The sequence below is a fragment of the Zootoca vivipara genome, chromosome 1, assembly GCF_963506605.1.
Source record: "Zootoca vivipara chromosome 1, rZooViv1.1, whole genome shotgun sequence".
In the NCBI taxonomy this organism is placed as follows: domain Eukaryota; kingdom Metazoa; phylum Chordata; class Lepidosauria; order Squamata; family Lacertidae; genus Zootoca; species Zootoca vivipara.
This window is the reverse complement of record NC_083276.1, coordinates 6,928,942-6,956,046: the sequence shown is the minus strand read 5'-3', so window position 1 is coordinate 6,956,046 and position 27,105 is coordinate 6,928,942. Positions and strand designations below refer to the sequence as shown.

General features: G+C 48.6%; 2 protein-coding genes across 2 annotated transcripts in view; both read right to left on the bottom strand.

The window, feature by feature from the left end:
- KIAA0586 (KIAA0586 ortholog) overlaps window positions 1–27,105 on the bottom strand; it is a 328,230-nt gene that overhangs the window by 188,465 nt on the left and 112,660 nt on the right.
- DACT1 (dishevelled binding antagonist of beta catenin 1) lies at window positions 412–26,446 on the bottom strand. The gene is made up of 4 exons (XM_060271155.1): window positions 25,862–26,446; window positions 12,942–13,074; window positions 11,007–11,162; window positions 412–9,192 (listed from the first exon to the last, which is right to left on the bottom strand). The coding sequence occupies exons 1-4, from the start codon at window positions 26,234–26,236 to the stop codon at window positions 7,358–7,360; spliced, it is 2,499 nt and encodes an 832-aa protein (XP_060127138.1). The 5' UTR covers window positions 26,237–26,446; the 3' UTR covers window positions 412–7,357.

The following is a 27,105-nucleotide window of genomic DNA, read 5'->3' as shown; positions in this document are numbered from 1 at the left end:
CCTGGGTCCTTCCTAAGCAATCTGAGACTACACTGACATACATGGCTCTGCTCATCCTTCTTCATCCCTCTTCTGGTTCTGGAAGACCAGGTGGGAGGGGAGCTTGTCACAGCAGGAGCGGGAGACCCCTTGGCTTCTTTGCTAGCCTGACTCATCTCTGTCTCCTGACACACACACACCCTCCTCTCATGCCTCTGATTCTGGACTGCTCTCTGCCACAGCCTCTTCCTGCTCACTAAACCCTGTTGCCTCTTTAGCTTCCTCCAGTCTTCTCCCTCCCTAGCTGGCGCCTCCCATCAATCCTCTGTGTCCAACCAGTCCATCTGTCTATAGCAAAGGACAACAGGAGTTGTAGTTCAGCACTTTTTAAAAGTGCGGTTGTAGATCAAAAGCATCACATGTAACACAGGCTTAAAAGACAACTGTTTATTACAGCATATTGATGCATTATATTAATTTACAAAGCGATATGATTTTTATATAGCTGTAAAACTCAGCTGCTTATTGGACAATGACTGAAATATCAACATGACAGACGTTCATGCTCACAACATGCATATTTGTGTGTGTTTTAAGAAAGTGAATATGATACAATATACTACTTTTTTTTAAAAAAAAAACCAAACCTTTCTTGGTTTCCCCCAGAGTCCACAGGGTGGGAAATCAAGAATACTGAATACTGGGTATAGTTCTGGCTGCCGCATCTCAAAAAGGATATTGCGGAACTGGAAGAAGGATCAGAAATGTTCAAGGGGATGCAGCAAAAAGTTGCAGTGTGTGTGTGTGTGTGTGTGAGAGAGAGAGAGAGAGAGAGAGAGAGAGAGAGAGAGAGAAGGGGGTGTTAGTTTATGAAAAACAAGGCAAGGAAAGGGGTGAGCATGTTAAGAGGATTATAAAATTATAGATGGCATGAAGTAGAAATAAAGTTTTTCTCCCTTTACTGAACCCAAGGTTATCAAATAAAGCCAATTGATCCCCATCTGCACTATGCATTTAAAGCATTATCATACCACTTTAAACAGTCATGAATTCCCGCAAAGAATCATAGGAACTACTGTATGGCTTGTTGAGTTACTAGGAGATCCCGTTCCCCTCACATGGCTACAATTTCTAGAGCAATTTAACATCCAATCCCTCTTCCGAAAGCACCATTAACAAAAGGGATGGCTAGTGGGAGCATTTGGGAACTGTAGTTCTTCAAAGAGCAGAGCGGTCCTCTAGCAATTCTCGACCATCCTTAACAAACTACAGTTCCCAAGATGCTTAGGTGGAAGCCATGACTATCTAAAGAGGTATGAGACCGCTTTATAAGTTGACAGCGCCTAACCAGAGTCCAGGGTAGAAGACTTCTTCACGCAGCACAGAATAAATAATGGAATTTGCAACCAAACGTGGCGATAGCCAACTTAGGGCCGCTTTAAAAGGGGATTAGACAAATCCATGGAGGGTAAGGCTATTGATGGCTAACTAGTCAGGGTGCCGTGATACTACCTCAAGAACCAGAGACACCACGCCACCGAATGCCACGTCTCAGGGGAAGAAACCAAGAGCTTTGAGCTCATGTCCTTCTCGTTGGCTTCCCAAAAGAGGCCTCTGGTTGGCCACTGTGAGAAACAGGTAGAAGGTGGCTTGTTGGATGTGAACCTGCAGAGCTCTTTACATGTCCTTTAAGACATGAAGTAGACCGGGCCTGCACAGCATAATCTTGAGCCACAAATGTGGCTTGGAAAGAACCGGCGACCCCCTGACTGCACCACACTTTAAGCTACGGGATAGAAAGCCCAGGAACATATTAACCAGAGAAGCACAAGGCTGGATGAAGCACCATGGGACAGAACACAAAGCCCATAATCCCTACTCAAACTGAAGTTCGGACTGGACTGCAAACACCAGGTCTTTTTGTTAGGACACACATCAAACTCATTCCTTCTGCAGCGTCCATTCAGTCTTCCTGAGAGATTGCAAATCTCCGTGTTTCGCAGCCGCCTAATGCCCTTATCTGAAGCACTGCCTCATAATATCGCCAAGGTTGTTCCCTTCCACATGACACAAGGGCAGAGGCTTCTATTTCAACAGCAGGGGATTTTTTTGTTTATTCTTAGCAGTTAGCCAGAGCCGGTGAGCAGAAAGGGTGGAAGGTGTTCAGCCAATGTGGCCCTTCAGGTCTTTCTGCCTGGCCCCTGGGACTCAGCCCCACTCACCTCAGCCTGACCATTTCACAGAATCATAGACTTGTAGAGTTGGAAGGGACTCTATGGGTCATCTAGTCCAACCCCCTGCAATGCAGGAATCTCAACTAAACTGTCTGCTTCCTCCTCCTTACTCTGCCCTTGTAAGACTCAGCAGGGAGGGCAAAGATAGTAGTGGGCTCAGCCTACCACACATTATAGATCTGCCATCTGCTGGGCTCCCCACTTTCTGCCCTACCTGCTGTTCCTGACCCCCCCACAGCACCAAGCTCCCCGCTGCCTCTCCTGGCGAGTGGCAGCAGCCCCACAGGAGGGGAGCCAGGTGGGCCCTGCAGTGCAAACCAACCTCCGATTGAATGTACGCTACCTTACGAAAGGTAAGAACCAACTCCCTGTTGCTCCGCCCACTTCCCCTCTGGCTCCGCCCACCTCTTCCGCAAGGCTGTCTAGGAGAGCTTACTTCTCATAGTACATCAGGGGTAAAAACAGCCTATGGAAGCAGAGAAGCAGAGATGCCTATGGGGGCTATAAACTTTCACAGCCTTCCAAGACTTGGTTCAGGCCAAGGAGAGGGGACTGTCGCTCGGTGGTACAAGCCCATGTTTTGTGCGCAGAAATATCTCTGGTTCAATCCCCATCATCTCTGGGTAGGGCTGGGAGCATACTTGTGTTCCCCACAGAGCTGCTGGCAAGCCCTTGTAGGCCAGAGGGAACCCACATGGTACCCTCCAACTATCGATTCCCAACATCTCCGTCCATTTTCCACGCTAGCAGTTTTGGCTGGCAGGAGTTCAGCAAGACCATTGGCCTTGGCAGAAGAGAGCTTCGCAACTGTGGCTCTCCAGGGTTTCAGACATGGGTCTCTCCTCACCTTACCTGGTGATGCTAAGGGCTGCACCTGCGACTTCAGCTTGGAAGGCAGATGTTCTGCCACTCAGCTACAGTCCCCCCCCCTGAGTTGTTACAGCCAGGCAATGCACATGGATCACTCTGAACAGCTACATCTAAAAGGCTTCTTCCCAACCTATCGGCTGAAACTACGAAGGTTTAGGGGAAGAAGAGACCAGGGTGGTTTTTGTGCAAAAGGCCTGCAAATTCAGTTCTGATACAAACATACTTTCCTGGACTAAGCAGGTACATCCCATTTATCTGCATTTCTGTCTCCTGGCCACTACTTATCTCTGCTTGGGGTTCTAGTAAAAAACAAGATGCTTCTTTTAAGCATCTTCTCCAATCTGGCAATTATTATTATTATTATTATTATTATTATTATTATTATTATTATTAAGTCCTTTTTTATTTAACCTCCCCCCTCCCCCACAAACCTCCCTACTTAGCCTTAACAATTAACAATAAACCCACTTGGACATTTTGACATTCCCAATTATCTGTTTAGGTGGTTTTGGAATACAAATAAAATCTGCACGTATTAAAATCTTGCACGTTGATACTGAACATTACAGAATCTAAGTTGCACGTGTATTATTTTGGTTTTTTTTAGTATGCCGATATTGTTGAAGTTCAAAACATGTGAAAATCGGTTTGCAATTGGAAACACTGGATTTCAGAATCCAGACCCTTTACTGAATTTCAAGATCTGTGCAATATTTTGTTTCAGTGCCTCATTTGGTGTTTGGAACACAACTTCCAGGTCTTGAGTCTCAGCTGTGAACACTAGAGCTTGTTCTTAAAACAAGGCTAATAATAATAATAATAATAATAATAATAATAATAATAATAACAATAATAAAAAAATTAATAATAATAATAATAATAATAAAGCATTTAAGAGGCCATGCTCTTGAGATTCCATCTAGCAAATTCTGCTACAGGAAACATTGGGCACTGTGCCCAACCACAGCCAATGAGGTTTTCTGAACCAGGGACGGAAGACTGTGGTGGACCACCTATTCAATATCTGCGGCTTGCAGGGATTTTTAACAAAAATACAAGGCTACGTGCACCTAAGTTTCTGCTATCAAGCAAGAGTGCTTACTTGAGTGCTTACCGGTACATGGGCAAAACTGATGCTGGAACTGGGAAGGGATGGGAAGAGACCAATAGCTCAGAGCTAGAACATGTGCAGAAGGGTCTCAGATCCAGCCCCCAGTATCTCAAGGACGTCACTTAGCCATGTTCAGAAAGAGGCCCACCTTTGGACTCTGAAGAACTCTTGCTAGCCAGACACTGGGTTAGTTGGACGTGTCCCCCTTAAGGCAAATTCATATTTCCACAGCTTAATGGCAGAGCACCTGAAGGTCCCAGGTTCAATCCCCAGGATCTCCAGGTAGATGGATGAGAGGTGGTGGCATGAACAACCTCTAGACAATGCTGGGCCAGATTGACAAATATTCTGATCTGGGATAAGGCAGCCTCCTACAAGATCCTAAAAACGAATTCGAGTTTTATTTTAAAAAATTAAAAACTACATCCAGACAACTCTAGGGATTCTGTTTGGAAAAAAAGAAAGGAAAGGGGGGGGGAGAGACCGCAGGAGAAGGAAGTCGAGTTGCCCCTGCTCAAAAAAAGCCCCCCGTCTTTTTTACATGTGTGTGTTGCATGCATGTCAATGGTGTGTTTCTGTCTCTGTAATAAGAGGTAGAGAAGCAACCTTTCTGTATGAAACGAGGATGTTTAGAAGCCAAAGTAAGGGTCAGCATAGGATCCAGATGTCCTTCGACCCATCCCCCGTGTAGGAGAGAAATCAACGCTCGCTGCAGACATTTTTTCCACTCCACTATGCACTTGAAGCCAACACAGATGAAAAAGTGGTGGTACTGTTCCTTTGTTAAAAACTAGCACAGTGGGTTTTGCCACTCAAAAGGCACTAGTATCCAACAAAAAAGTTGGGAGGTTCAAGTAACATCATTTAAGCAGTCCGTCGAGATTTAAATATGTGCATTTAAGGAACTCAAAACAACAGCATTCTGGGAAAATATTTACAAGAAGCACCTTGTTTCGTGTAAGTAGCGAGAGGCGCGCCTGAGCGCATAGACGCTCGGCACATCTGCATGAGATCGTCGTTTTGGCATATTAGCACACATCCGGGAAGGAGGGAAGCAGCACCAGAAACTAGGGTGGGTAGAAGTTCTGCATAGAGAAAGGCTTTGCTCATCTTTCTGCTACAGCATGCTTGTAAATAGCCACTTGCCCGGTCGCCTAGGGAGAGTCGTCGTCACCATCAGGCGACCAAGCAAGAAAGCTTTTGAAAAGTAGAAGAGAGCTTGCTCTTTCCACACTACTCTCTCCTGCAAGGCTTGCAAAATGCATGTGACCGACACAGGCGTGTGTAGTCTGGCGGGAGAGTAAATGTTTTGTGAGCTAGGCACCTGCCCTCTTTGCAAAGCTGTTGTTTACTTTATTTATTTATTAAATCTGTTTACTGCCCTTCATCTGAAGGTCTCAGGGTGGTCTCTCTCTCTCAGGAAGGGCCTTGGGATGTACCAGAAGGGGCAGGTACCGTAACAAGGCTGATTGCCACAGAGCAAGTTCCATGTTATGTTAAACGCATAATTTGCCATTCCCATTGTTATTAATATTATTTAAATAAACAGCTCCTGCAAAAGGGGGGGGTACTAATCAGGATCAGGACCGCAATGAGCAGATTGTGATCCCACTCTGAAACTCCCCCCCCTTCCCATGCCAAACAATAGCTTCTTGCGGGGAGCGGGCAGGGGAATTTTCAGCAGCACAGAAGGAAAGGGTTAACTGCTCACCTCCCTGTCCATCACAGTCCCAATCCTGATTCTCCCCTGTCCCAATGGCTGGCTATTTGGTGTTTAAAAAGTAATAACCACACAGCACCACTCTTTGCATTCCGCAGGATATATTGCTTGCTCCCTTGGTATCTCAATAAAAAGCTACTAACATCCCTTCGATGTTCTTCAAAGACTGGAGAGGCAGCCTTGGAAGCGCGAAGCATCTACCTGCAAGCAGATTTGGCAAGCAGCATCCTGTTTTGGTGTTTCGAGCAGGCAACTGGCATGCAAGCCCACAAGGACATCTAATGGCCCCAGCTTAGCATTTCAAAAAGAAGCCAAGAGGAGCTGCTCTCGCTTGCAAGTCTTTCCGGGCTGCTCTTGGTGCAAGTGGACAAACCTTGAGCGTAAGATGACCAAGGAGAGGTCAACTTGACTGTTGGGCACGTGGTCACAGGGGAGACAGTCTCCTGCAAAGCCTCACAGGGGACCAGTTTTTCCCAGCTGCCTTGAAGCACCCTGCTGCCCAGGACCCTCATGAGACAAAGGGGCTGCTCAAGTATTCTTGCCCTCTCTTAACGTTTTTGTAGGGAATGCTCTTTGCCTGCCGGAAACACAGATGCGCATGGGTTTTAATACTGCCGAAACGTTTTGAATTTGCATCGTTCGCATTTGCTCCATGTTGTGCTTGCATTATTGCCTTTGCATGCATCTGTTTGTTCTTGGGGGCACTTTTGGCTGGCAGGGAGCATGTATACGCAAACAGCAACGGGACGCAACATGGCTGCCTCTCTGGAGGGTGGCACGGGCTGAGCGCTTTGCTGCTCTCAGCAAAGGGCCCTGCGCCTTCCAGCAGCGAAGCCACAAGATGCCCGGATGAATTCTCCGCTGGGGTGCCTCTTGCAAGGGAAGACCTCCCCACCCCCACCCTGAAAAGTGCATTTTTCTCTTGAAGCTGGCTTGTGTTGCTTCTGTGCCCTGAATAAGTGTGCCCAAGACACGTCAGAAACTCCCAAATGCAGACATACCCTCACATCACGCTTCCCCTACCTTTTAAACCTCCAAACGTTTTGGACTACAACTCCCATGAGCCTTGACCACTGCAGTTCCCCTGAACCCCAACCTCTGCAATTCCCATGATTCCCAACCACTGGAGCTCCCCTGATCCCCGGGCACTGCAGTTCCCCTGAACCCCGACCGCTGCAACTCTCATGACCCCCCCCCCAAACTGCAGCAATAAAACTGCTAGCACATTTGCAAAGCTAAGACCTTCCAAATCCACAATTCTATGGTTCTCTGTTGGCAGCAGCTGAAGGAACTTGTAATCAAAGACATTTGGAGGTCGCCAACTTCGGGAAGGCTGTCTTCCACACACACACACACACACACACACACACACACACACACACACTTCCCCCAGTAGGTATGTCAGTCACGACTGCTGCCATCTTCATCTCCTAGCTATGCATTTCAGACAGTAGTCATCAATTTGAGAGAGCCGGACCGAAAGCGGAGGATCTTCTTCTTGAGGTTGTGTGAGGCTTTAATCTTGACGAAGGCTTTGGCTGTGTTTTCGTGGAGCTCGGAAGCGGCGGCGACCGCTTGGATGGGGAGCGTCTGGACAAACTGGGACCAGATGAGCCCCCCGCTCTCATCCGAGTCGCTGGTCGTCGTGCTCTCGCCCACAAACTCCACCTCGCTCAGGCTGGACTCGCTGTCCCCAAAGCAGTTCGTGGTGTAGTTGCTCCTCTCGTCCTCGCTGGTGTCCACCACCGTCGAGTGGAAGAGCGACTCACACTCCGCCGAATACTCCGAGTCACTCGCAACGTAGGCGTAGGGGCTGGCGTATGGGTGGGGAGGAGCCTGAGGGTAGGCCCCGAGGCCTTCCCTCCGGTTCCTCCTCGCCCTCCTCAGGGCTTCTTCATAGGAGACCTCGGCCGACAGCTTCCAGCGGCGGTAGTCAGCCCTCTTGTGCTTCGGTTTCGCCACCACCGGCTCCCGGCTGTGCGGCCTAACCGCCGACTTGAGGACGCCGGGAGGCCGACTCAGGAGGGTGGCCTCCGGCGGCAAGTGGCCGCTTTTCTTCCCTCTCGCGGCCGCCTTCTTCGGCTTCTTATTTGTATCCAGGTCGTCGGGGAAGCGGCACTTCTTGCCGGAGGGCTTGGCCTTCTCCCTGCCGGCCTGCGGCACGTTTTCCAGCACGGTGACGAGGTGGGACCTGTGCTTCACCAAGGAGCTTTTGAGTATCCTGACGCTCCGGCTGCCCTTGTGAAGCCTGACAGTCTGCGGCTCAGCCGGAATGTATTTGGCGTTCACCAGCAGGCCTTCCTCCAGGCCCTGAGAGGACGACCCGTCGCTCTTGAAATCCAGCGGAGGCCTGGTTTCCTGAGGCGGCAAAACACTGTGGACCGCTTGCGCCCCGCTGCTTTTCAACAGGGTCTTTCTGGGCAGCTGGAGGGTTTTGCTTTCCTTCGGGAGCGTTGTGTGTTGGGAAGGGCTCTCCGCAAAAATCTGGCCACTTTCCTTGGGGACATCGCCCTTGCTTGCAACCGGACACTGCGGCGGCTCTGGAGGTTTGACGTTCCTCGCCGCATGCTGGCTTTGAAGTTCGTGGTTAGCATTTGGTGGAAAGACCGCAGGCGGAGGAATCTTTTTACTCTCCGGGTGCTCAGTTTCTCTCGAATTCTGCTTCAGAGGAGAGAAGGCGCTGCTGTCAAGCGGTGTGCTAGCTCTGCTGGAATGGGGGAAAACCTGGTTTGGGTTCTTGAGAGGAGCGGCCAAACTGCTGCTTGCAACCCCAGGCGCTTGCCGGACACACAGGCTACCGTGCCTCAAAATCCCTTTGGCGGGGTCTGCATTCAGATTCGTCCTCAGTTTGTTAGTCCGCACCGAAGGGGTCTTTCTTTGCACAAGGCTCAAGATGTAGCCGTCTATTTTCCTGCTGGCTGGGGGACAGGACTCAGGAGGAGAGCTATGCGGGAGGCAGGAGGGGCCCACTTTCGCAGAGTCGTGTTCAGGTCCCACGCAAAGGTCCCCAACATGGTGCTCCCCCTCTTCCCTCGGGGGGTTGTCTGTCGTCGGCAAAAGGAACATGGGACTCTGCACCGCGACGGCGTGTAAAGGGCTAGGGTAGCGGTAGACGTCGTTCCCGTTTTTCGACACCAGGTCACACTGGTATTTTGGGTGCACGTCTGAAACCACCTCAAGGGAATTAGAGTGCAGTGTGGACAGCACTCGGCAGGCCATCCCCACCGACGGGTCTTCTTGCTGGTTCCCTTTGTTATATTCCAGCCAGCCGATGAGATCTGAAAGGAAGGAGTGGGGGAAAGTGAGGAAATATTCCAGCGTCAAAGGAAACAACAATATCCACGGGTGGTAAATAGGCTGAGAAATTTTAACCTTCCAAAAACCAAAGTTTTTGGAATCCATATCCAGAAATGCTCAAAGACAGAGTTTCCTGTAGAATTCAGATTTCCTGACAGACTATCAAACCTTTATTAGGCATTTTACAAATAGAACGCGAGAAAAAGAATCACATACAAAAGTATTTAAAATGCATACAAAGATGCAACAGTAAACTGCATACACTAATTGTATGTGTGTGTGTGTATATATATACAGTAGTGCCTCGCTTAACGAATGCCCTGTGTAACGAAATTTCCGCTTAACGAAAGGATTTTTCGAGCGGAGGTTGCCTCGCTAGACGAATTAATTTTATGAAAAATTTGTCTAGTGAATCACGGTTTCCCATAGGAATGCATTGAAATTCAATTAATGTGTTCCTATGGGCAAAAAAAAAAATTTCAAAAAAAATTCCATGCATTCCTATGGGATTCGCTAGACGAATTTTTCGTTATAAGAAAAGACCCGTGGAATGAATTAAATTCGTCTAGCGAGGCACCACTGTGTATATATATATACACAGGTATATATATATATATATGAAACCTGAGATTTCTTCCTATTAAACTACTCATAATGCTACAGAAACATGGATTTCTCCCATAAAACAACAACCACCACCTCAACAAATACTAGATCTTAAATATTGCTCCTCTGGTCATGGCACGGCTCCCCTGTCTGCATTTTCTTTAAATGTTTCTGGAGATATGAATGTTCCCGCCAAAACTCAAACCTTAAAAGCTGGAAACGGAGTTAACTTTCAGCAAGGTTTCGCTGGCCTCGGTCCAGTATACCTGAAGGAGCGTCTCCGCCTTCATCGCTCTGCCCGGACACTGAGGTCCAGTACCGAGGGCCTTCTGGCGGTTCCCCCGCTGCGAGAAGCCAAGTTGCAGGGAACCAGGCAGAGGGCCTTCTCGGTAGTGGCACCCGCCCTGTGGAACGCCCTCCCATCAGATGTCAAAGAGAAAAACAGCTACCAGATTTTTAGAAGACATCTGAAGGCTTTTAATGTTTAATCGATTATTTTATTTTATCCTTCTGTTGTAAGCCAACCAGTGTGCCTGGGGAAACTCAGCCAGATGGGCGGGGTATAAATAATATATTATTATCATTGGCCCAGTATACCTGAAGGAGCGTCTCCACCCCCGTCGTTCACTGAGGTCCAGCTCTGAGGGCCTTCTGGCGGTTCCCTCCCTGTGAGAAGTGAGGTTACAGGGAACCAGGCAGAGGGCCTTCTCGGTAGTGGCGCCTGCCCTGTGGAACGCCCTCCCGTCAGATGTCAAGGAAAATAAACAACTATCTGACTTTTAGAAGACATCTGACTTCACTGCTTAGTGAAGTTTTTAATGTTTGATGTTTTATTGTGTTTTTAATATTCTGTTGGGAGCTGCCCAGAGTGGCTGGAGAGGCCCGGCCAGATGGGTGGGGTATAAATAATAAGTTGTTGTTGTTGTTGTTGAGCACACCTGTATGGCTCTTATTTGGAGAAACAAGTCTGCTGTATCAGTAGGCTGGATCCCCAAAGTCCGGGTGTGACCCTGCTTGACCCAGCAGCCCCCATGGATGGAACCAAAAGTTGTCCCACAAACAACCTCCACTCCCACATGGCTCACTTCCTGCATTCACTTAAAGAATGCAGAGCTGAATGGGGAAAGGTTCGCGGGGCGCAAGCCGTCCCTGTAGCCACTCCAAGGAATCCCCCCGCCCTTTCCCGTACCTTCAGATTTGGGCCGTCCATCAGAGCCACTCTGGGATGTGTCCAAAGGGCTGCAGAAACAGGTGCTGGAGTGGCAGCTGGACAAACACTCGCTGAAAACAGAGTTGGACGAGTTGGAGAGCGACCCTGAGGCCCCGTCGCTCAGCTCATAGAAGCCTGATTTTTTAAAAAACACAAGAAATCCTATCAATCATGCGACAGCTAATTGATAGAAAAAGCCAAGGCTGGAAAGTAAACATATAACATACGTTACGTAATACACTTTACAGCCATGTGAATGAATGAATGAATCTTTATTTGCGTCAGCCATCGGCCATAGCAATAAAACAACAGTATGATATACAAAGAATAGAAATAAAAAGTAAATTATATAAAATACATTTCAGGGTTGTGAATCAATAGTAAAATAGTGGATCTTATTCTGATTGCCCCAGCTAAAAACCTTGCCACCTCTGCTGTCACCTGCTCATCTTGATCTGCCAAGAGAAAGGACACTGGGGCAGCGGTTGGGCGACCCGGAATGGACAACAAAAGAGGGGTGATATAATCTCATCCCTCAAGTTCCAGACTCACGAGACATGTCCATTTTGCCCCCTGACAGTAGGTTCCCCCCCTAAAAGTTCTTTTCTTACACTAATGCAAGACTGGTAGACATCGTAACTGAAGCCAGAGTTTGCTATTTGTTTCTGGAAGTGAGAATATACCACTGTACTTCAGCTTCGCAGCTGCAGTTATAAACCAAGGCTGAAATGAACACTGGCAAATATTTGAAATGTGTGGGCCAAAAAATTGCCGCATTTCCCCACAATGCAACACTGTGAGAAGCCATGTCCACTTGATGGCCTTCTCTGCACAAAGCCCTCTGCATGCACAGGTGGAAAAGGAATCAATTCAACTTTGGAACTCCCTGCCTATTGACATTAAACAGCCGCCTTCACTGTTCTCTTTTTGGTGCCTGCTTAAAACATTTTTTTGCTGAAACTAGTCGATCAAGACCTGCAGGCGCTGATGTGTTTGCATCTTTTTAGCTGTTGATTTCAATCATGTGTAAATGATTTCAATCATCTGGTTTTATTGATAATCCTGATATTTCTCACAAACTGCTTAGATGTTTCTCTACAATCAAGCAGGATGTGGATTTTGTTAAATAAAATAATCATAATCATGACTACTAATAATGACATTCTAGAGCTGCAAAATCTAGAGCTGTTGGCATTTAACTCCCGGTAAATTAGCAAAAATGTATAAAACAGGGTCAAATTATGTTGGAAACGTAAGGAAAAAGAAGGCACCTTTTATTATATGCGGTGGACATGTAAGGTAGTAAAAGAATTTTGGGAAATGATTTATAATGAGTTGGGGAAAAACATTTTAAATAACTTTTTCTTTTTTAAAAAACCTGAAGCTTTTCTTTTAGGAATCCTAGGTGCCGAAATCCGAAGGGAGAAGAAAAAATACTATTTATGTATGTGACCACGGCTGCGCATATGTTATTGGCCCAGAGATGGAAAGAAGATAAAAGTCCCTACCAGAGAAGAATGGCAGATTAAATTGATGGATTATGCAGAATTAGCAAAAATGACCAGAAGAATCAGAACAGTGACCTTGGATAGCTCAGTTGGTTAAAGAGCTGTGCTATTAACGCAAAGGTTGCAGGTTCGATTCCCCGTATGGGACAGCTGCATATTCCTGCATTGGAGGGGGTTGGACTAGATGAGCCTCAGGATCCCGTCCAACTCTGCAATTCTATGATTCCCATAAAAGGAACCTTGCTGGGTCAGGCCAATGGCCCATCTCATCCAGCTTCCTGTTCTCACAGTGGCCAACCAGTTGCCCCAATGTGAAACATGCACGCAAGACCTGACCACGAGAGCAATCTCCCCTCCTGTGGTTCCAGAAACAATTCTTTCAATAACAGCTCTGGTTCATTCCTACCTGAGCTGGGGCGGCTGTCCGTCTCGAGCTGCTCGTCGGCCGTTTTCTCAACATCCAGCCTCAGGTCGCTGATCTGCTTGTCCAGTTCTTGCAACTGGTTTAACAAACCCGCGTCCCTCCGCCGCAGGCAATTCTAAAGAGCAAGAAAAAGAAAAGGAGACTCCTAAGCGATAATGCGCTGCAATAGCAGAGATCCGCAAACTTAGGACTGGGCTTGGTACTTTGCTTCAGGGACACAAGTGTCAGGCTTCGGGGAATCGGCTTCCTCCCCTGTGGCAGTAAACAAACGATCAAACAAAAGTAACTTCTTACCAGTTAGAATCTTTAATTATCAGAGTGTGAGAACAAAGAACACGGTCTCCTAGAAATGGCAGTGCTCCCAATTAAGGCTTACACCCACTCTGTCCCTATTAATCTACGTCACTCCTATGCCTTGTAACCTGAGCTTGCACCCTCTGCGCTTTCTGTTCTAACACCTTCCAAGCTCTCCATGTTGTTGGAGAAGGGGGTTGGATGCTGTCCAGCATCTCTCTTCTAGTGTTTCTTCTGCTAGCTGTTCCCCATCCAGTACTTCCCAGCTTCTGCCTTCTGAACTATGTCCTTCTGCAAACTACTCTTCTAAATCTATGCTGTCCTCCTGCTCCTGGGAAGATTCAGGAGCAGGAGCGGGGGGGGGGGGGCCTCCCACCATTCATCCTCAGTTCAGCCCTCCTCAGCACGGCCCCTGACACCAAGCCAGGCCTGGTCTTCCTCAAACCTTCCCTTCCCATCACACACCTGGGATTTTTTTGTTTACAGGTGCAGCGTGGCCATTGTTCGAGGCCTGTGGTACAGTCCTACTCATGATGCTGCCCTCTAAAATTCCACACACCTTACTGACCAGGAAGGGGAGTGTTTCCCCTTCATCCCACCCATGATGTTGTATCCCATCCAATGCCTTTTTGAAAAGAAACACCTCCTTTGCCCCTTGATCCTGGAAGCTTTATTATAATTAGTATGTTAAAGAATGTTATTACCCCACCTGTCAAAAGTGGCCTGTGGAGGATGCGCCAGTTTTGGACCCAGTCAAACCCAGTTTCCTAACTGGATTCTCGTTGTACTCCCCACCGCACCGGGCACGTCAACAGAATCGGGGCCCTGTGTGTTTTATCCAATACCCAGGGTCTGAACATGTCATGCTACGAATGTGTTTTATAATGCAGGCATTGAGTTATAACCTTGGTTGCAATCTATATATGCTTATAAGCATGCAAGTATAGAGAGCTGGATCAATGTTAAAAAGGGGATAAAGGCACACAGTAATTTTCTTCTCTATCCTCAGTTACACAAACACATTATTTTCTCAAAATAACAAGAGCGTAAGCAAATTTGCAAAGGTGTTCTTGATGCAAACTGCTATAAAGAATGTATTTAGAATACGATCATTAACCTCCGGGTCAGAGCAATCAGTTTTCCTGCTGAATCTCATAATTATATCTCTCCATCATCTTGCCTCTCTGTCTACATTGCTTTGTACACATCAATGTTTTCCTGCATTTCCTCTGAAGAAGAAAAAATGTTACTCCTCCAAACAGGGAACGGTGGAAAATTCATTAACTTATCAGGTCTGATCTGATGACAAAAAAAAATGTCAACGCCTTTGCTTGCGGGATGTTGTCATTCAGGTTCCACACAACTAAAATCAGCTAGCAGTCTCAGGCCATTTCTATGCCACTGTGAATAGATCCAGCATGTGGCTTAGTGGTTAAGAGTGTTGGACGAGGACCTGGGAGGCCGCGGGTTCGAATCCCCACTCAGTCACATGAAGCTCACTAGACAACACTGGGCCAGTTACTGTCTCTCAGCCTAACCTAATAATTTAATAATAATAAGTTTATTATTTATATCCCACCCATCTGGTTGGGTTGTCCCAGCCACTCTGGGTGGCTTCCAACACATATAAAAACACAACAAAACACCAAACATTAAAAACTTTCTGATACAGGGCTGCCTTCAGATGTCTTCTAAAAGGTGTGTAGCTCTTTATTTCCTTGACATCTGATGGGAGGGCGTTCTACAGGGTGGGTGCCACTACCGAGAAGGCCCTCTGCCTGGTTCCCTGTAACCTCACTTCTCGCAGTGAGGGAAGCCCAAAGGTTTCTAGAAGATAGAAAATCTTCTTAAGAAAATTACTGCTGGCTGGCTGTTTGGGGAGAGGGATGGAGCGAATGCGCGAGGAGGGGAAATGCAATGGCTGGAATCCTGAACAGCAGCATTCCATGCTGCAAAATTTGGTTGCAGTTGCTATTAATATTATGCCAAATGACGCTTTCCAGAGTCAAAGGCACAAAAGAGCTAAATTAAGACTGAAAGGGAACTTTGCGATACAAAGCATCATGCAAAACGAAGACCTGAATATGTTAGATTTCCCAGACTTGAGTTTCTTTTGTAGGCTATTGGCAAGGCAGGTCTATTGCCTCTCTAATGATGCCAAAATTTCCTTTCTAGTAGTGCCAGTGTCCACTCCAGCAGGCATAACACCAGGATTACGTGACGGGCAGAGAACTTTGGCAAATCCCACACAACATTGCTGATGCTTCGTCTAACTGGACTAGGAAGGCAACCAAACTCTTGCTTACTCCAGTAGCCCAAGTCCCAAGATTTGGTGCTTTCTCCGGGACTCCCCAGCTAATAGGATTACGTGGTCATGTTCTCAAATCCGATTAGGGTGGCCCTTTCTAAGTAAACAGACAACTGGGTGGGAATCTGAGGAACTGAGGCAGACAGTGGTGACAAGAGATGAAGTTCTAGGCCAGGGGTTCCCAACAAAATTTTCTCAAGGACCCCTCATCAAGCCGCTATTGTGACAAGGACCCCCATTAATTCCTAATCCTAAAATTAAAAAGTGAGAGCCAAATTAAGAGTCTTTTTATATTTTATATTTATATGTTTTTTTTACAGTTACAGCAGAGTACTCCATCAGTATACAGTTAGTTTTAATTTTCAGTTCTTAATGACATAAGTTAAATCTGTCCTTTGAGTCCATTATTTCTGAAATATTAGGTTCCAAACTTGAAACTTTCACTCTGAAATCCGACCGCATGTCGAGCCGATTCCTATATTTGTTTTTCATGAAACACATGGAAGAAAACGCTTGCTTTGTTTACAAACACTACTGTTTTGCAAAGAGGCAGCGCGCGCCAGGGAGGAGGGAGGGGAATGGAGAAGACAGGGTACCTGCGCAGTAGCGCACAAATGAAGCCGACGCGCGCAAAGCATCTTGGGGAGGTGAGCGTTAGTAGAATGTGCACGCTGCCTCTTTGCAAAACAGACTCTGCGCTAAACTCTGCTCATGCAGGAAGCGGCCCAAACAAAAAATCTGTTATCATACGAAATATATTTAATATTTTTTTTATTCTAATAGCATCTTGCGGACCCCTCTGGCATAGCTCGCGGACCCCTGGGGGTCCGCGGACCACCTGTTGGGAACCACTGTTCTAGGCCAAACAGACCAAACAAAAGCTGACAAAACGCTGGGTCCAGATAGCTTCTACTCAAGAGTCCTCAAAGAACTCAACTGTGGAAATTGATGCTTTTCTAACAAAATATGCAACTCGTCCCTCAGATCAGCCTCCACACCTGAGGACTGGAAAGTACCCAATGTAACACTAATTTTAAAAAAAGGGATCCAGAGGGAAATGACAGGCTAGCTAGCTTAATGTCCATCCTGGGAAAACTGATGGGATGGGGAGGATTGGCAAAGATTTTTTAAAAAAGCCAAGCATATGGAAGAACAAGCCTTGCTGAAGCAGAGCCAGCATGGCTTCTGCAAGGAGAAGTCCTGTCTCACAAACCTATTAAGAGTTCATTGACAGTGTCAACAACCAAGTGAAGATGCCTGGATGCCAGGATGGTGCCTGACGTCTCCACCATCTGGAGGTACATGCCTGGGAGAGCGGTGAACAATGTTATAGTTATTTTCTGTAGCTTGTCTTCACTTACCCCACACACAGTTGTGAAGAATATTCTTATGTTATGAATACTTTTAAGTTATCATCAAAGCTCTTAACCTACCTCAAGGTTGTCACCTGAACTAGCCAGATGTTTAACTGATAATCCATCTCAGCCAGGCCATCGTTTGAAAAATAAGACTTTAGAGCCATATTGCCCCAAAACAGCAACTTGACACCCCGTTTTTGTGACTGTAACCTTGGTTTAACGAGCCACTTGGCGCCTAGCTTGTATATCATGGGTCATCGTGAAGGCTAGTCCTGGCCTTCAACAGAAACTACTGGAGAGAAACTACTGGGTGACGCTGAGCCTGCCACACCCTCTCAGTCTAAAGCAGCGTTTCTCAACCACTGTTCCGTGGCACACTAGTGTGCCGCGAGACGCTGGCTGGTGTGCCACGACGTGCGGCGACGAGAAGGGCGATTTGCATTGTCACGTGCCTGGCGGCCACCAATACACGGCGCTGACCCGCCGGAAAGCAATATTTCTCCTCCTCTTTCCCAAAGCTCAGTGCAAACGAGCCTGGCGGCCGCCAATACACAACACTGACCCGCTGGAAAGCAATATTTGGGAAGTGTTTCTTACAGTCATAATTATAATATAGGGCGGCACAGAGTTAAATTTTTTAACTTTTTTAATGGTGGTGTGCCTCGTGATTTTTTTCACGGAACAAGTGTGCCGTGGCCCAAAAAAGGTTGAGAAACACTGGTCTAAAGCACCTCACAGGGTTGTTGTGAGAATAGGAAGTACAGTATGGAGAACCGAGCACACCACTTTAAGCTCCTTGGATATAAAGGCAAATAATAAATAAATAAAGGCTCAAATAAAGGTCATGCTAGCTGGAGCTTGTAAGAGTCCAACAACATCTTGAGAGCCAGGAGTTCCCCATCTCTGAGATAATGCACCTTGATTCACTACATGACAGGGGGTTGGACTAGAGGGTCCCTTCCAACTCTACGATTCTCTGATGTGCATTAGCACAAAGCACATCCATGTGTTATGTCCCCCTTCCCCCACAGGCACACACCACGCCCAGCTGCTGCTCGCGAGATTCATTTCCCGGGAGTTCCAGATGGCTGGTCTGACTGTGAGCCATCCATCAGGCTCCTGTCGATGAGACAGGGCTCTTCAAAGTCCTCTGGCATCTATCTGCCTGCTGTCACTTATGCAGCACAGTCAACATATGAAGAGCTTTGCAGGATCCCTTAAGCAAAAGAGGCAGGTCTCTGCCTGCAAAGAGCTTACATTTGTCTGAGAAGACCACCAGGGGGAGAGGCCTCTTTGTAGCGTCTTCACCACATGCTGAAGACAATACTCTTTACTCTAGGCCTTTTGATAGTTGTTTTGCAGGACCCACCTCCTTTGTTCGAAATTCGCCAGGGGCATTTTGCACCTGGCTATCCGCCACTTGCGACCAAGTGAAGACTCCTGAGTGCCAGGATCGTGCCTGACATCTCCACCATCTGAGGATCACTGGATCTGGACTGCTTTCTCACACTAATACCCCATCCTGTAGAACTCTGTCCGTTATCTTTTATCTGCACAATCGGAATGAATTTCAGGAACCAAAATGCCTTTTTCCCCTGTACAGCCTGAGCAGCAGCAGTGAAAAATGTTATAGCTAACTGTTGTCACTTGTCTTCGCTTGCCCCACTCCACTGCCCTGCTCACAGTTGTGAAGAATATTCTTAGTTATGAACGGTCTGTGTCAACATTAAGAAAAAGAGGCAGGAATTGGCCAAATATATTTGTGGGCTGTCCATGGATCAAGTGACTTTCCTTCTTTAAGTTCTCAAAAGTTCTTAGCCTAGAGCTCAAGGGCTCAAGGTCGTCGTCTGAACTAGCCAGATGTCCAACGAAGAAAAAATAAGACTTTAGAGCCGTCTTGCCCCCAAATGGCAAGTAGATATTCCGTTTGGGCCACTGTAACCTTGGTTTCAGCAGCCATTTGGTGCCTAGCAGATATATCTGAGTTTCTAACACTGAATTCATCATGCGAAAGGCTGGACTAGATGAATCCCAAACCGGAATTAAGATTGCCGGAAGAAATATCAACAAGCTCAGATATGCAGATGACACAACGTGGATGGCAGAAATTGAGGAGGAATTAAAGTACCTTTTAATGAGGGTGAAAGAGGAGAGTGCAAAATATGGTCTGAAGTTCAACATCAAAAAAAACCAAGATCACGGCCACTGGTCCCATCACCTCCTGGCAAATAGAAGGGGAAGAAATGGAGGCAGTGAGAGATTTTACTTTCTTGGGCTCCTTGATCACTGCAGATGGTGACAGCAGTCACGAAATTAAAAGACGCCTGCTTCTTGGGAGAAAAGCAATGACAAATCTAGACAGCATCTTAAAAAGCAGAGACATCACCTTGCCGACAAAGGTCCATATAGTTAAAGCTATGGTTTTCCCAGTAGTGATGTATGGAAGTGAGAGCTGGACCATAAAGAAGGCTGATGGCCGAAGAATTGATGCTTTTGAATTATGGTGCTGGAGGAGACTCTTGAGAGTCCCATGGACTGCAAGAAGATCAAACCTATCCATTCTGAAGGAAATCAGCCCTAAGTGCTCACTGGAAGGACAGATCCTGAAGCTGAGGCTCCAATACTTTGGCCACCTCATGAGAAGAGAAGAATCCTTGGGAAAGCCCCTGATGTTGGGAAAGATTGAAGGCACTAGGAGAAGGGGACGACAGAGGACAAGATGGTTGGACAGTGTTCTCGAAGCTACGAACATGAGTTTGACCAAACTGCGGGAGGCAGTGCAAGACAGGAGTGCCTGGCGTGCTCTGGTCCATGGGGTCACGAAGAGTCGGACATGACTAAATGACTAAACAACAACAACAAACTGGTTCTGTTTCATCTGTTTTTTTGCAAACTGCGATACAGTCAAACCTTGGTTCCCGAATGCCTCCGTTATCGTATGTTTCAGCTCCAGAACGCCGAAAACCTGGAAGTAAATGCTCTGGTTTTTGGCACCTGAACATCGGGCTTCTGGTTTATGGCACCCATGAGAGCATCACATTTGTTAATGAGGCTTCCTTGTCACTTCTGGGCAGGAAGAAGGGCAGCCCCTTTCTGTGCAAAAAGCAACTGACTGGAGCGGGTACAAAACGGAGGCCAAGCTGATCAGAGCAGCCTGGCAGGCAGGACAAGGAGAAAAAGTATAGAGGTGAATCACAGAATCAAAAGATGAAGCGAAACACCATCAGTTGAAGCTGTTGTGCTGGCTGTCTATCTCCTGCCAGGCCAGATTCAAGGTGGGCAAGGCTCAAAGAGGTGTTTCTTATTTTAAAAGTCCAAGGAGATTCCGACTAAATATCAGGAAAAACTTTGGGACAGTAAGAGCTGTTTGACAGTGGAACAGTCTCCCTCAGGAGGTTGTGGATTCTCCTCCCTTGGAGGTTTTTAAGCAGAGGCTAGATGGCCACCCGTCACAGATGCTTAATTGAGATTCCTGCATTGCAGGGGGTTGGACTAGATGACTCTTGGAGGCCCTTCCAACTCTACAATTCTACAATTTTATTAAACAACTTGGGAATAGGCTACTGGAGAGACTGACCTCCTGGTGGCACCAACAGTTTCCATTGTTCACTTTGTGTCCACCAGAAGCAGGGCCTTCTGTGTGGTGGCCCCTTTCATTCATTCACTACCATTAGTAATGAATCAACAATCCACTCATTTAGATGCACACTGAAGACATCTAGCATCTCTATCTCTCTATCTATCTATCATCATCTAGTTAGCTAGCAATCCATCCAAGCCTTTCCGAATAGCATTTCAATCCTGTAGTGTTGAATTGATCCTGTAGTATCAAATTGAATATTTTCAAGCATGCAGCGTCACTGTCCTCTTTTTGGCACCTCCTAAAAATATTCCTGTTCAGACAAGCATACCCAGATGCTCATAAAGTTGAGGCAACTTTAATCTGTTTCAGTATTCTATATCTTGTATGTTTTAAAGTATGGTTGTGAGTCCACTCCACCCCCCTCGATTTTATTATTTTTCCTTTAATATATACATTAAAATAAATGGAAAGAGACTGAGTGAGGCTAGGCCCGCTTTTCTCAACCTAACTCCCTCCAAAGTCTGCCGAACAGCAGCTCCCATTGGTCATACTGACTGGGATTCCAACAATGTAAGGTTCTGCACTTTGGCAAAAAGAACCAGCCGCAAAAATAGAAGATTAGCCTTTTTTGCTGCTGCATCAAACTGTTGGCTCATGTTCAGTTTGTGGTCCACCAAGACCCCTAGATCCTTTTCACATCTACTTACTGCTGGTAAGCCCGGCGGCTTCCAAAGAGGATCAGACCCGCTCATGCAGGATACTGCTGTCAATGGCTACCAGTTACAAGGGCGACGTTGTGCCACCACTGCAGGAAGAAGCATTCCTCTGATTGCCAGCTGCTCGAATGCGCAGTTGGGCCGAAGGGCAGTTGTGCTCAGGTCCAGCTTATGGGCTTCTCATAAGCATCAGGCTGACCATCGCGAAAATAGGATGCCGGACTAGGTGGGCCCCTGGCGTCATCCAGCAGGTTCTTCTGATGTCCTATCCCAGTTCCATCTGCCTTTGAAGGACAGGATACAGGACCTGTAGTCTATTGCTTGCCCACAACTCTGATTCCTTCCAGTTCCTTTGAGGAATAAAGGTAAAGGGACCCCTGACCATTAGGTCCAGTCGTGACCGACTCTGGGGTTGCACGCTCATCTCGCATTATTGGCCGAGGGAGCTGGCGTATAGCTTCCAGGTCATGTGGCCAGCATGACAAAGCCGCTTCTGGCAAACCAGAGCAGCACATGGAAACGCTGTTTACCTTCCCGCTGTAGCGGCTCCTATTTATCTACTTGCATTTTGACGTGCTTTCGAACTGCTAGGTTGGCAGGAGCTGGGACCAAGCAACGGGAGCTCACCCCGTCGCAGGGATTCGAACCTTTGAGGAATAGCGGGCGCCAAAGATTGCATTACAATACAGAGGAAGCTGGCTTGGGATTCTGGAGGGACAAAAGCGTGGTTGTTTTCAGCCTGGCATCTACCAAGGAGGTCAATGGCAAGCAAGGAGATCTCCTAGGACAGCCTTCAAATATACACACCCTGAGACAGCGAGGCCCTGACCCGCACCATGCAGGCTGCAGGAGGCACTGGTGCTGTTGTGCACGCACAGAACATCTGGACCCCTGGAGCAAGATTATTGCTAATGCAAAACCTGCCTGCCTTCGTAAGAGCTTGGCTAAATGATCCAGCATTCTGTTCTTACAGTGGTCAATCGGATGCTTGAGTAAGAAGCCTGGACGTTGGACCTGAGCCACAGCAGCCCTCGCTTGTCCTGTGGTTTCCATAACATAACACAATCTGCAACATACTGTCAACAAACGCTTATTTCCCTGGTTACTTGGTTGAAACCATGGGCAAGCCTGTGGTCCAAATTACTGGCCCCCGCTTGGTTCTCTTTCCTGGCTAAACCAACCAACGGCAGTGGATGCAACAACAAGCTGCTAAAAACGCCCACAAGTTTTCTGCAGTCCTTCACTGCCCAATTCCCAGGTCACACCTGCAAAACAGATGTTCCACACACACCTGTACTCTGTTGCGCATATGGTAATAAAGCCCTGGGCACAGGGTTTGAAATTAGCAGGGTGCCAGGCGCATTTTGCACCTAAAAATTCTCCATTCTCCAAAAGTCTGGGCACCATTTTTTGCACCTGGCTGACACTCAAGGATTACTGAAATGTATGTGCTTTGAAGCCCCAAAGTATACTTAAGTATAGACAATACGTTAAGGAATTTAACATGAAAGAGTAGAATGTTTTGAAAACTGAAGTATGGTACCAATATTTTTATTGTAAACACCGAATTAAACATGAAATGTGATATTAACAATGTGTCACTTATGTGAATTGCATATTAGTCCATGCTTATCAAAATAATAAATAAAAAGTGTTGCCGACCCCCCCCCCTTCAGTAGCGACTAGACATTCTGTTTTGGCACCCACAACCCAGGTCCCAGAAGCCATTTGGCTCCTAGCTTTTCTATCCCAGTTTCTAACGCTGCCTGGACACCAACGCTGTGTGACGGCACAGAATGTCCACAAACTTTCCAACTGCTCCGGGAACAGAGCTGCCAGAACATGTGCAGTCCAGCTCCTGGGAGGGAAGCGAAAGCTGTCCCTTTGGCTGGGACTGAAAACCTCGCACAGGCCTTGCGGAACGGAATGAGCATTGCAGCGTTCAGGTTCTAGACCCTGAAAGAGATGCTGTATATACTTTAAGGAGTTTGAAAGATAGGGAATCTTGCAGGTTGCTACTTCTACTGTCAGTGCAACAGTGACCTGGCACCAGGGCCGATAAGATGAGGAGTAGAAGCTATTTGAACTGACCATTCTGTTTCCTGGCTGCAGGCTTCTTGTTTGCCCTCCAAGTTACTGTTACTTGTGGGTCCTTCACCATCAACCATCACCCAGCCCCTTTTCATGACCCCCTGTAATGTTCCCCGCTGCAATGCTCCTTGCCCACTCCTGCATGCGCAACACACTGCCTTTTAATAGCATGTTCAAAATCAAACATACCAATTGAGCACATTGTTGTGCCATCAGCAACATTTCCATCTATTTTTATTGAGGGGGGGGGTGATTCTTGGCTTCATTGCCTTTGACTGCAGAAGCTGAGTTGCTGTTCCCCCGGCACACAGACCTCGCCTTCCTTGGCAGAGAAAGCCGTGGCACAGAAGACACAAACAGCCTCGCTTAACAAGCTGCCAAGGGCAAGAGACTCTGGCAATCCTTTCTTCCTTTTTTTCCACATTGTGGCAAAAGTAACAGCGCCCCTGAAACTTCCCTTGCACAAACCTCCGCTGGAACTGAGCGCACAGAAAGGCCTTGGATGCCAGCAGTCGGCAGCCAGCTGGAACCTCTTGCCTTGCAAGCTGCACACGGGAAAGGAAGGAACATCCTCCTTCGCTGCAGTGGGCAAAGATCCCTTTGCTCCTGGACCATCCCCACTGGAATGCAGCAGGCTCCAGCCTAGGGGAGCACCAGCCAATTCCCATGTCTTTGCTGCCAGTATATTTCTTAATGGCGCTGCAGAAGGTGTTCCCACTGGCGTTACAGAGTGGAAAGCGTGCAAGAGCAGCGCCGTTCCCACTCATTTCAGTGAGGCTTCTGCAGGAGAATTTCCCCGGCACCCATTGTTCCCGGCAGGCTCTCCTCCTCCCAGGACAGGCAGGGCTGTAAGCTCAGAGGCAGAGCGCTCGCCTTGCACCCAGAAAAGTCCCAAGTTCAATCCCCGGCATCTCCGGATCTGAAATCCTAGAGAGCTGCTGCCAGCCAGTGCAAGCGGTACTGAGCTAGATGGGCCAACTGCCTGCCTCAATTTAAAGCAAGCTTCCTTTGAGCCATGCTTAATCCAGGTACCTCGAACTGCGTTCTTGGACGCCTGAGAGTGACTACAGAAATAGACTACAGTGATCTGGTGATGCTCTAATCATTTCGCCCAGTTCTTCCTAACTCCCCTTTTACCTACGATTAAACAAAAGCAATCTCCGAAAGGCCCCAGCAACGACAGAAACTCAATAAGACAAATGCTTCCTTCCTGGCCCTAATGTTCGCTCTTGCCAACACGGACACACAGTCCCTTAACAGCATCTGCAGGAGGCAAATTAGTTCCCTACAGCAGGCAATCTAATATTGGGGTCCATGCCCAAGGAATACAGCTAGCTAGCGATACAGTACACTCTTTCGCCAAGTGCCCTCCCCAAATCTCCCACGAAAAGACGAAAGGAAAAACACTGAATTTAGGAGAGGGGAAAGGAAAAGCCATTCCTTCAGGTCACTTTCAGTGCAGTGCTATGACAAACACACCCACCCACCTCATTTGGAAGCTGCAGTAATTAATCACTACATACTAGCAGCTATGGCTGCTATTGTTAGACCCCCAAAGAGGATGAGCAAAGGGAAGGCCAGAGAACAGGAGCAGGAGGCTGGCTGTCCTGCCTAGGAGAGACGAGACCAGATTTTAAAAATAATTATTATTCTGATTTCTGCACTAGCCATACTACCCGGAGATTGCCTCAGACAGAACCATTCGATTCTTTGAGACAGATTGATGTCTATTCTGCATCCTGCTGCAGCTATGTTTTGGAGCACTGAGAGACTCCAAATCACGCAGTGCCCCTGCGCCTCCCACAAACTCATACAAGAAAAGGGGGGGGGTTCCCCACATTTTGTATGGGCCCCGGGTGAGTGCCTAGATCCACCCTCTGTTCCCTCATTTGGAGAGGAGCCGCTGAGACAGACAGCTCGGTTTTATTCTGCATGCACACTCGATCTCACACACCCCCTCATCAATGATTGCCCTTTCTTTCTTTCCTTCTTTCCTCCCCCCCCCAATCTAGAGTCACCCCATAAGCTTTTGCGGGGGGGGTAAGAAAGCAAAGGTGTGTCCCTACCCCCCGGACTCGCTCTGTCCGGAAGTGACCGGTCATTCCGCTCCCAACGGAGCAGCTCTAAATAAATAATCTCCAAGCGAATTTCCAGCAGGGGAGCTCTCTCAGGCGTCCAAGACGAAACCTCTTTTTATCCCCTGCAAACCGTCTCTCTCTGAGGCGTTCCTGATCTGCAACCCAACGAATCCGGCGCTCAGGATTCTTAATAAAGAGCAGCCGTTACCCGAGGAAAGGCTCAGACAAGGTAGACGAAACGCCAACTCCGGCGTGCGCCCGGATGGAGACGAGGCGCTTTCTGCACGCGCTCAGAAGTCCCCTCGCCGCGCGTCCCGAGCCCCGGCGCTGCAAAGAGGTGCGGGGGCTGGAGGACGGCTGTGCCCGCACCTACTCGTTCCGCCGCAAGGGGGGGTCTCCACGACCCTCCGCCCCACCCGCCAGGCTGCGCTGCGCCTCCGCCGCGCCCCCACCGCGCTGCGCCCGTGGGCTCACCAGCTGCCTCCGCAAGAGCAGGATGTTCTCCTCCAGGAACTTCTCCTCCAGGCTGCGCGGGGCGGCGGCGGCCCCTGGCGCGGCTGCCTCTGCAGCCGCCGTCTCTGCGGAGCCGCTCCCCCCCGGCCGGGCATCGGCGGGCGCGGCGGCCAGCAGCCGCTTGACGCGCAGTTCGTGGCGCTGGCGCAGCAACTCCAGCTCGGCCAGCCCGGCCAGGGTGGCCTCCAGGCGCTCGCGGGTGCGCACCCGCTCCGCCTCGCTCGCCTCGCTCTTGGCGCTGTCGCGCGGCCACCGGGCCTCGGGCTCCCGCCCCGACGACGACGACGACGCCGGGGGGCCCTGCAGCTGCCCGGGCTCCGCGATCGCCTGCTTCATCCCCAAGCCGGCACCCCTCCGATCAGCGCATGGAGATCCGGGCGGGAGGGTGCGCGCGCAAGATGCGCTCCGCAGACCCCCGAGGCGCTCAGCGCGCGGAGCCCCGTCGCACCGGGATCTGGCAGCCCCCCGGCAAGCGCATCCCGGCCCCACCGCCGCCTCTCCCCGGAGCGCCCGGGCTGCCTCCTTCCTCTGCGGCGTCTCGGCTCGCTCTCCTCCCAAGCCCCCTTTTCCCTTCCCGGCTCCTCCCCTCGCCCTCTCCCGGCTGCTCTGGCGCTGCGCCTCCCCGTCTCCCTCCTTCTCTCCCTCCCTCCCTCCCTCCGATTCTCCCGCCCCCCGGCGGCCCAGAGGAGGCGGCGAAGGAAGCCCCCCCTGGAGGTCACGCGCGCCAAGCCGCCGCGGCCCAGAGCCAGCCGGCTAGACGCCGCGGTGAGGGGCGCGCGGACGGAGTGGGGGGAAAGAGAAGCTTGGACGTTGGTTCGAATCATGGAATCGCAAAGTTGCAAGGAAGGGACCACGAGGGTCATCTAGTCCGGCCCGCTGCGATGCAGGAATCTTTTGCCCAATGTAGGACTCGAACCCACGACGATGAGATGGGAGAGTCTCTCGCTGCACCAACTTCTTCTCTCACTTGCCCACTTGCGAGCCTCGTTGTAAAGCCTAGGCCACAATTAGTTGGCATGCCATGTCAAGGAAACATATCACGACATGACATACCATATAAAATATCATGGAAACATAGAATAGTAGAATTGGAAGGGACCACGAGGGTCATCTAGTCCAAACAAGGAGTGTGGTGGAGTCTCCTTCTTTGGAGGTCTTTAAGCAGAGGCTTGACAGCCATCTGTCAGGAATGCTTTGATGGTGTC